A 9,839-nucleotide genomic window follows, 5' to 3' on the forward strand; every position below is an offset into this window, starting at 1 on the left:
AAGCAGCCAGGAAGGAAAGTGCTGTCCTGCTCCCATGCCAGGTTACATAAGAAAGGCCATACTGGGTCAGACTAATTCCCTCTAGCCCAGTGTCCTATTTTCTGACAGTGGCCAGTGCCAGGTGCCACAGAGGGAATGAGCAGAACAGGGAATCATCAAGTGATCCATCCCCTGTAGCCCATCCCCAGGTTCTGGCAAACAAAGGCTAGGGACACCATCCCTGCCCATCCTGACTAACAGCCATCAATGGACCTGTCCTCCATGAATTTATGTAGTTCTCTTTTAAAGACTGTTATAGTCTTGGCCTTAGCAACTTCCTCTGGCAAGGAGTTCCACAGGTTGACTGTGTGTTATGGGAAGAAATACTTCCTTTTGTGTGTTTTAAACGTGCAGCCTATTAATTTCATTGGATGACCCCTAGTTCTTCTGTTATGAGAAGGAGTAAATAACACTTCCTGATTTACTTTTCCCACATCCATCATGATTTTATAGACCTCTATTATATCCCCCCTTAGTCATCGTTTTTCCAAGCTGAACAGTCCAAGTCTTATGAATCTCTCCTCATATGGAAGCCATTCCATACCCCTAATCATTTTTTTTGCTCTTTTTGGAACCTTTTCCAATTCCAATACATCTTTTTTTTTAAATGGGGCAACCACATCTGCACGCAATGTTCAAGGTTTTGAAAATCCCATGGATTTATCCAGAGGCAATATGATATTTTGTGTCTTATTATCTATCCCTTCCCGAATGGTACTAAAACTTTGTTCACTTTTTTGACTGTTGTTACACATAGAGCTGATGTTTTCAGAGAACTATCTGCCATAACTCTGAGATCTCTTTCTTGCATGGTAACAGCTAATTTGGACCCCATCGTTTTATATGCACAGTGGAGATTATGTTTTTCAAAGTGCATTACTTTGCATTTATTTACAGCCTACAGGTCCCATCCTGCGAACGCTTATATATGTGAATAACTTCACACACAAGCGGAGAGCGGGGGAACCTGATGGCAGCTACTCCCCTGCATTAGTACTCGTATGCTGGCAGGATCAGGCCCCAGGAGGCCACACAGTGGCCAAAGGGTGTTGGCAAGGGATATACTGAACCAAGTCTGGTCAGGCCTTGATAGCTCCCTTTAAACCATTTATCTAAAAACTGCCCCCACCCATGCCTGGACTGAGCCGGTGTGAGTCAGCAAACTGCTCCGGGGCAGCATGTCAGCAGAGAGCCTGGGCTGATAAAAACCTTCCGGGGGGTTGGGGGGGTGTTATTTGCTCCTACTGCTAGAAATACAATAAATCAAGAAATAAATAGCACACTGAAATACAACAGGGGGGTCCACTCACCCAGGGCTTTCTGCTTTGGGCACCTTATGCGACTTCTCATTCAAGGTGCTCCTTAGTGAGACATGTGTCTGTGTGTGACCCTCTCTCTTAGTGTGCTCACTTGTGGCAGGCCTGTAGGTCCCCTGGCCCTGAGGATTTGTGAGGCTAATTTTCAGAGGGCAGGGCACTTGCCCTCAGAAGTGCAGACAGACAAACCAGCGAAGGTGCTGACCCATGGCCGCTCTGTGAAACCTACAAGCACTCCCCAGTTCTCGCCACCCGAAGCCCTCCCCCACCCTCCCCACACGCGCGCAGACACAGGGACTCAGGGAGGCTTCAGCAGAAGGTTTTTATTTGCTTGTTACAGCCTGTCACTCTCAGGAGGGGATTCCCATAGGTGCAGAGGAGCCTGGGAGGTAGCTGGAGACCTCCTGCTGGTGGGTCCCTCCAGATGATTCAGTGGTACCCGAGGGCCAGAGCATGGGCCACTGCATTGACGAGCTTTGTCCAGGCGGCCTGACTGGCAGGAGTGAACTCCTTTGGGAAGCGGGTGGCCAGGACGATGATGAGGATATTGCCCAGGAGCTGGAGGAGAAGGAAGAAGATTCCCTCTGGGTCAGCACCGCTCTGAACTCCCACCCCTCTCTATTCTGGGGGTTTGTAAAACTAGCTGGAGACTGCGCTCCCTTCAACTCTGCAATATAAACTCACTTGCCTCCCTCCCCAGAAGAGCCCATTAAAGAAAATTAACCAGCAACCTGGTTTTGTAGCTCAAGGGCACTCCTGGGGCCCTATATAGAGTATACAGACTGTTGGCCTGAGCATCACGCTGGCCTCATCCCAGCGTGACCATCCTCTTTTGCTGGTGTTACAAACGCCAGAGGGACTCTGGCGCTCGGGTGTTTGGGCCAGTGGAATTTCTCACTGCCCTTCCTTGCTCAGATGAGCCTGCGTGTCTCTGCAGAATGACATGAAACTGGGCACCTGGCGCCTTCCAAAATGCTCCGTGAGGTTCTTAGCCTCAGGACGCCCGCCGAGCCAGGAGGCTCACCTCCCACACCCACCCCAGAGCACAAAGCCAAACAGCAAGCCCTCAGTTACTGCAATATCAGGATTCAGGGAAGTGGGGATTTGTGCTACCAGAGACCAAAGCTTGCCCCAAAATGCGCCTCACCCAGAAAGCTCCAGCCACTCACCGTCATGCCTGGGTTGTCTCTTCCCCAAATCCCACTCTTCTTTCCTCCTGCATCTCTCCTGTCTCTGACTCCTACACTGTCCTTCTGTCTCCTCCAGACGGATGGTCTCTCTCCTGACATCCCCTGGCTCAGATCCCCTCCTGCTCCCACAACTGCTTTAACTTTTCCTTCTCCTTCCTCCTGGTTGCTCTCACTTTATCCACCTCCTCGCCATCCCTCGCTGCCTTTCCCTTCCCCTCCTGCCTGCATACCTCCTCTTCCTCCAGTCGCCTGCCTGCACCTCGAACCCTTTAACCCGGTTTGACTTCTTCCCCCTCCCATATTGTTGCTTCTTTCCCCCTCGTCTTTCTCCTTCCCACCTCGTGGTTTCCTCACGCCGTCCCTTGAGGCTTTTGCTGCCACTCCCCCAATGCGCATGAACCTCCTGCCCGTAGAAGTGCTAAGTAGGGAGCCGTGCAGAGCTCTGGTAGCATGATGACACAGCAGTTCTCACCCACCACAGATACTCCACCCAGCAAGGATCCAGGCAGGCTGCGCACGCTCTGACCACAGAGATTTCACTCCCAAGGGCGCGTTCCCTCACCTGCTGACCACCTTTCTACGTTTTCCCCACTCAGAACTTTCCCATCCCAATCTGAATCCCTCTCACGTTTAGTCCCTTCCCACATGTGGCATCCATGGATTTGTCACAGAGGTCCCTGAACCTGAGATGACTCAGAGTTTCCCCTTGAGCCCTCCCTGGTGAAGACCCTGATCATCCAAACCTGGTGTCACTTCCCTGGATGGTATGGAGCTGCTGACACCACTGCCCAGAGGGCCACCTTTGATCCTGCTCTCCTGGGAGCTTGCCTGCGAGTAGCTGACCCAGAACCAAGGATGGCCACGGTTGTTCCTGCTGGACATGCTCCGGGGATGGAAAGAGGGCTGGGAAGAGGGGTCAACCCAGAGCCGGACTCACCTTGAAGTTCTCAGGATCCACATGCAGCTTCTCGCAGTGCAGCTCGCTCAGCTGTGCAAAGGTTTTCTTGATGTTGTCCAGGTTCTTCACAGCGTCCCCAAACGAAGTCAGCACCTTCTTGCCATGGGCAAGGACCTTGGCGTTGTGGAGGATGGCGCTGGCGCTGGAGAGGTTCCCAAAGGAGGAGAAAAACCTCTGGGTCCAGGGGTAGACGATCAGCAGCCTAGAGAGAGGGAGACACAAGCAGAGACAGGCACCAGGTTAGCACAGCCTCCCTGCAGAAGCAGCGGCTTCTCCAGCCCAGGAAGCAACCATGCAGATGCCGTGGGGCTCGGCCTACCTGGCCAGGGCTTCGCCACCAACCTCCTCCACATTGACCTTGGCCCACAGGCTGGTAATGTACTGCTTCTCTTCGGGTGTCCAGTGCACCATGGTGGCGAGAGTGGTTCTGCTCGGCACGTCAGCTGCGTGAGGAATCAGTAGCTGAGCTGGAGTCCCCTTTGGGGACTTTTATACTCTAACCAAGGCTCCTCCTCATCTTAACCCACACGGCCATTGGCTGGGCCCGGGGCCAACGCTGCCCGGGCAACCTGGAGGAGGAGGCACTGTGTGTCGGGGTGTGGTCTGCGGGGCAAAGTGCCCAGGGATAACGCAACGGGAGAGCTCAGGCCCCCTTCCTTCTGTTCTCCCGGCTACGACCAGGCAGCTCCCATACCCAGCTGCCAAAGGGTGGTGCAGAGGTCTAGGCCAAGACCAAAGGACCACGCCCGCGCCGCTCACCCCCTCGAAGGAAGGCTCACCCTGAGCAACAAGTCCCGGGGGAAGGCTGGATGAAAACGTTTGCTTTCTCCCTTGATTTGAACCCGGTTGGCTCCAGGCATGCCTCACTCTCATATTAGTATGATCGCCAGTCAGATGAGTTATGATTTATTGCCAAGTCCCAGGGCCTGTCCTGCCAGGCAGAGTAGGAGCGAGCCCCTCCAGCTAGACAGGGCAGAGCAGGCCCTGCACTCTAAACACAAATGAAGGGTGCGAGACAGGAAGGATCGGCGCTTCCATTGCACAGGGAAGGGAAGGAACATGGCCACGGCAACCCAGAAAGTCTGTAGCAGAACTGAAAACAACCCTGTCTCTCCACAGCCAGGGGCAGGGCTGCTCTGGTCCCGGGGCCTGCTCACTGGGACCTGGGTCTGACCTCTGGAGTGGAGTCGTCCAGGGACCATGCAGTGAGAGCCCAGCTCTGGGTGGCCCCGGCCACACTGGTAAAGAGCTTTAGAGAGCAGGACAATGACCTTGTGTGCTGCCCTGAGCCATTGACGGGGCAGGGCACAGGGTGGACATGCTTGTGGTAAACTAGGCACCCAGCTGTGGGCTGCGTCTGCTTCCACCTCCATCCAGCCCCAGGCATGGGCCTTGGGTCACCCGAGACACAGTGACTGTGAGCTGATCCAGAGCCAGCGAGAGTCTATGGGAATCTCTCCTGTGGCTGCCCTACTCTTTAGGTCAGGCTCCGAAGGAGAGGCTGGGCTGTGGGGCAGCCCAGGCAGGGACCAGGCTCTCTGGGGAGATGGCAGCACAGGATCCATTGTGATTCACTTATTTAAACATGTGCAGCTACTTTCAGGGCCTGCTTTTGGGCCAGGTCCACTGTCCCTTCACCCGATTACCGTGTGTCTGCGCTGGAGTGGAGAAGAGCGTCCATAATACAAGGGTACGGACACTACCCCGTCCCTCCTTACCATAGCCTAGCAAGCGCTGAGTGGGGGGCTGCAGACTGGCGATCGCCCCATTGCCTGTCTCTGTGCTACGTTAGCAGGCAGGCACCTGCAGGGGCGAGGGGGAGGGGGCATCTGTCACGAGTGGGTGCAGTGAACTTCCCCCAGGTGTTTTCGTGGGTAGTAAATTGAACATTCAGAGATGTCTTTCTCCAGCTGACCATGCTGGGGCACACATGAAAGAAGGAGCACTCCCCTCCCAGTCTCAGGGCCTGCTTCCCCCAACACTCTTGCATGCGAGTAACTTCACACAGGAGAGCAGCCCCCTGATGCCTGCGGAAGCAGCAGCAGAGTCTTGCAGCATGACACCTGTGTGGTCTTTTGCACTGTCTCATTAAAACATCTCAGTATGTGTGTGTGTGTGTGAGAGAGAGAGCGAGAGAGTATTTCTCTTTGTGTGTGTATTTCTGTGTGTGTATCTCCCTGTGTGTGAGAGAGACAGAGAGTGTATGTGTTTATGTATTTCAGTGTGTGTGTGAGAGAGAGAGTGTATTTCTGTATGTGTCTCTTTGTGTATGTATTTTTCTGTGTGTATATTTCTGTGTGTGTGTGAGAGAGAGAGAGAGTGAGGAGAGAGAATTTCTGTGTGTGTGTACTTCTCTGTGTGTGTATTTCCGTGTGTGTGTATTTCTCTGTGTGAGTGTATTTCTGTATGTGTGTGTGTATTTCTGTGTGTTTATGTGTGTGAGTGTATTTCTGTGTGTGTTTAGTTGTGTCAGGCCTGACTACTCTCTGGTAATGCTGCGCTGGATGTTTGCCTTTCAGAGTGCAGGAAATTCTCATTTCCCTCAGCCCTTAGAAAAGAAGCCATGAGCTAACTCATTTCCTGGTTATGAAATGTCTAAGCACCCCTGTGCCTGCCCTTCCCCGGCCCTAAGCTCCACAGCACACACAGACTAGGGGACAGCAGGGAGACTGCTGTGGATGGTTTTTATTTGACTGTTCAGCCATCGTTATTTCCCTGCAGTTGAGCTGTGCCCGGCAGGTGCAGGCTGTCGTCCTCTTGTGGGTCCCTCCCTGCGGATAGTTTAGTAGCACTTGTGGGTCACCACACGGACCAGTCTTCACCAGGCTGCCTGGCACACAGGAGCGGATACCATCAGGGTGACGATGAGGAGTCAGCCGGGAGCTGGAGGGGAGAAAGATGAAAATACCTCCCCTTTAAATCCCTCTCTGTCTCCTCGACTTCGCCCCCCCTCCAGGCAGGGAAAGGCAAAAATCGCACAAGCGCTCAAGAACCTTCTAGACTTGTTCAGGAGGGTGGTAACTCCCCCCTCCATGGAGCTAGCACAAGAATTAGCCTCTAGTTATCCAAGTATTTGGTGGATGCTGGCAATGGTTTTGTCACAGCCCTGGGGTCTGCCATCACCCTTCCTGTGGGGCACTCACCGGGATCCTGAAATTCCTCAGTTTCCCTTAGCTCTCTGCCTCGGATCCCACTCACTTCTCCTTTGGGGCTTCTGCTGTCCTTCCCTCTCCAGCGCCGGATGCGTGAGTCCCTCCTCGCTTCTTCCTTTGCCAGCACAGGCTTTCATTTTTCATCCCCCTCCTCTTTCGCCGCCCTGGCACTTAACCACCTCCTGGCCCTCGTTTTCCACCTATTCTTCTCCTCCTGCCGCCTTTCCTCCTCCACTCGTGATTTCTCCCACTCGTGCAACTCCCTCCACTGGCCCCGCCATGCTGCAGGTTCTCACAGTCAGCCTGTCGGCACCCCTTTCCCCACAGATTCCTTCTGCATCCTCTGGCACTGCCCATGACCCCTTTCATGGGTGGCACTGACAGCCTGTCTTTGGAAGTTCCCCTGAGCCATATCTTATGATTACGCTGTTCATCATGCACTGGCATAGATACAGGAACTGAGCACCTTTGTGCCGGCTGGCGGTAGGGCTGGAGCAGTTCCTGAAGGAAGTCAAAAACCTCTGGGCCTAGGGGTAGATGGTGAACGGCCTAGGTGGGGAGACACGAGCAGAGACAGACCCATAGTTAAGCACCCTTCCTGCAGAAACGACTGCTTCTCCAGAGAAGGAGGCAGCTGGGCGGTGTCGGTGGGAACTGAACATTGAACTGGTGGGAAATCCAGGCCTGGGCATCTGAATGATTTGCCCAGGATTCTGCAGCAGAACTTGAGGCCTCTCTCCGGAGCCCCAGGCTGGTGCATTATCAGGACCTGAGAACGGGAACCTGGATCTGTCTGGGGAGCCAGCGGGGCACGTGAGGGGCAGGAGCCATGTGTTTGTGTCAGTATCTGTTGTTAATGGCATGGTAAGTTAGTCACTTAAGGCAGCGGCACAATAGGCCTCCTCCAAACCAAATTTCTTAACCCTCCCCTGCCTGTAAAGCAGGTCAGAATCCTTCATCCCCCTGTACTATTGGGGAAACTGAGGCACAGAGCAGGGACAGGAGTTGCCCAAGTCCACAGTGGGAGAGTATGTCAGAGTTGGAACTGGAACTCGGGAGAGCCTGCACTACAGACCAGAGCCAGGAACTGGAGCCAGATGTAGTCTGAATCCCAAAATGCACCTGTGACCTAACCTTCTTCTGTAGCCCTTTGTGGGGAAGGGTGTGTGCAGAGATCCTCGGGCAGGGTACCAACTGTGCTTCCGAACCCCGGGGCTTCGAGCTGTGGCAATTAACATCACCCCTCCCACCCCCACATATGCTGGAGGGAACGGGCAGGGGTCTTTCAACTGCCCCTTGGTAACTGGCCTCGTGGCTGGGGAGAAGCAGTAGAGATCTCAATTACGGTGAGGCTTTTGAAACACTCCTACATGATTTTCTCCTACGCCAACTAGGACTGTGCGGTCACATGGCATTACTGTATGGTGGGTGCACAACCCGTTGGAGACTGTACTCAAAGAGTCGTTGTCACTGCTTCATTTTCCAGCCGGGAGGGCGTATCTAGTGGGGTCCTGCCAGAGTCAGTCGTGGATCCGGTGCTGTTCTACATTTCATAAATGACTTGGCTAAGAGAGTGGAGAGCGCAGCACAGAGCACTGGGGCAGGCCAGGCTCTGCAGCTGCGCTGCCGCAGGAGCTCGCAGCCCTGCCACCCAGAGCGTTGCGCCAGCGGTGGAGTGAGTGAGCTGAGGCTGCGAGGGAGAGAGGGCAGCAGGGGAGGGGCCGGGGGTGAGCCTCCCAGGGCAGGAGCTCAGGGGTCAGGCAGGAGGGTCCTGCAGGCCGGATGTGGCTCGCGTAGGGTGACCAGATGACGCAAACAAAATATCGGGACACATTGAGGGGCAGGTCTGGAGCGCTGCCAAAACAACAGCAACGAAAAAGCCGAGCTGGAGCCCCACCAAAGCAAAAAAAAAAAAGCCCCAAGCCAGAATATCAGGACAAATGGTGTCCCGGCCGCACATCTGTTGGGACTCAGGACAAATGACTGAATATCATGACGGTCCTGATTTTATTGGGACATCTTGTCACCCTAGGCCCATGGGCTGTAGTTTGCCCACCTCTGGGCTAGATGGTCGTACTGCTGAAAATGATCTGGGGCTAGAGTGGATCACAAATTAAACATGAGTTAACAGTGTGATGCTGTTGTGAAAAAGGCAAATCTCATTCTGGGGTGGATTAACAAGGGCGTTGCCTGTAGGCCAAGGCAGATAATTGGGAGGCTTCCGCTGCATGCTGTGTCCTACTGCGGGCCCCAAGCTGTAGAGAAAACGGGGATTGTTGGAGAGAGTCCAGAGGAGAGCAACAAAACTGCTCAGAGGTTTGGAAAACCTGACCCGTGCGGAAAGGTTGAAGGAACTGGCCCTGTTTAGCTGGGAGAAGAGAGGGCTGAGGGGGACAGGATAACAATTCTCAGCTTGTTCTAAAGAGGACCGATCTCTGTGGCCGCTGAAGGCAGGAGTAGAGCGATCTTGTCACCTGCCGTGACTCGCATGTTATGCCTCTGTCAGTGCAACCTAACATTGCGTTTGCCCTGTTTGCAGCAGCATCGCATTGCTGACTCCTGTTGACATTGTGATCCACCCCGACTCCCAGACCCTTCTCAGCAGCGCTGCTGCCAACCCCCCTAACGAGCAGCATGTTAATTATGTATTACATTGGCTACTAGGGCCCACAGCCAAGAGCAGGGCTGAGCCAGCCCCTGTCCAGAGGTAGAGCAAGGCCTTGTCTGCACTAGAAAGCCTTTGCCAGTAAAAATCCCCTTCTCTGGCTGCATCGGCAACCCCCCCAATAGAGACACAGCTTATACCAGCCAAAGACAACCTTAGCCAGCATTGCTTGTGCCACTTCCCCCACAAAACAAGCTGCCCCGGGGAAAGCGCTCTTTCACCAGTGTGACGAACTGGGAATGTTCTTAATGTTTGCTCTGAATACTGTGTTGGTGCCTCTGTGTCCCCTAGGCAGTTCTTAATATCTAGGTGGTGGGATAAGGGTGTGTGATTGCTGCAGAGCGGGGGGCCAGTGACCTGAATGCCTGGCACTCTGTCTCCTGGCGGCTGGTGGCCTGGGCCCCTCCTCTGCAGGGGTGCCCGCTGGAGGTGTTGGAGACGGGATCGGGTACCTCCTGCCCGGGGGGGGCTGGGTGGGGGGAGGAGCTGGAGGGTTGTTAGTCTGGAGCTTGCTGGGAT

At 54.2% G+C, this 9,839-nt stretch overlaps 1 protein-coding gene across 1 annotated transcript; it reads right to left on the reverse strand.

The window, feature by feature from the left end:
• Positions 1-1,663: 1,663 nt before the first annotated feature.
• LOC116839625 (hemoglobin subunit beta) lies at positions 1,664-3,978 on the reverse strand. Its single transcript, XM_032805736.2, has 3 exons — positions 3,823-3,978; positions 3,483-3,705; positions 1,664-1,913 (listed from the first exon to the last, which is right to left on the reverse strand). Exons 1-3 carry the CDS (start codon positions 3,912-3,914, stop codon positions 1,785-1,787), a joined length of 444 nt encoding a protein of 147 aa, XP_032661627.1. The 5' UTR covers positions 3,915-3,978; the 3' UTR covers positions 1,664-1,784.
• Positions 3,979-9,839: the final 5,861 nt, after the last annotated feature.

The sequence above is a fragment of the Chelonoidis abingdonii genome, chromosome 1, assembly GCF_003597395.2.
Source record: "Chelonoidis abingdonii isolate Lonesome George chromosome 1, CheloAbing_2.0, whole genome shotgun sequence".
NCBI classification, from domain to species: Eukaryota; Metazoa; Chordata; order Testudines; family Testudinidae; genus Chelonoidis; species Chelonoidis abingdonii.

Bases quoted from the DNA above. Each gene is read 5' to 3' on its own strand.
- LOC116839625 (XM_032805736.2), bottom strand. From the start codon at position 3,914: ATGGTGCACTGGACACCCGAAGAGAAGCAGTACATTACCAGCCTGTGG. The intron at 3,706-3,822 runs GTAGGCCGAGCC...CCCTCTCTCTAG, and splicing joins GGTGGCGAAGCCCTGGCCAG to GCTGCTGATCGTCTACCCCT. The intron at 1,914-3,482 runs GTGAGTCCGGCT...CTTCTCCTCCAG, and splicing joins TGGATCCTGAGAACTTCAAG to CTCCTGGGCAATATCCTCAT.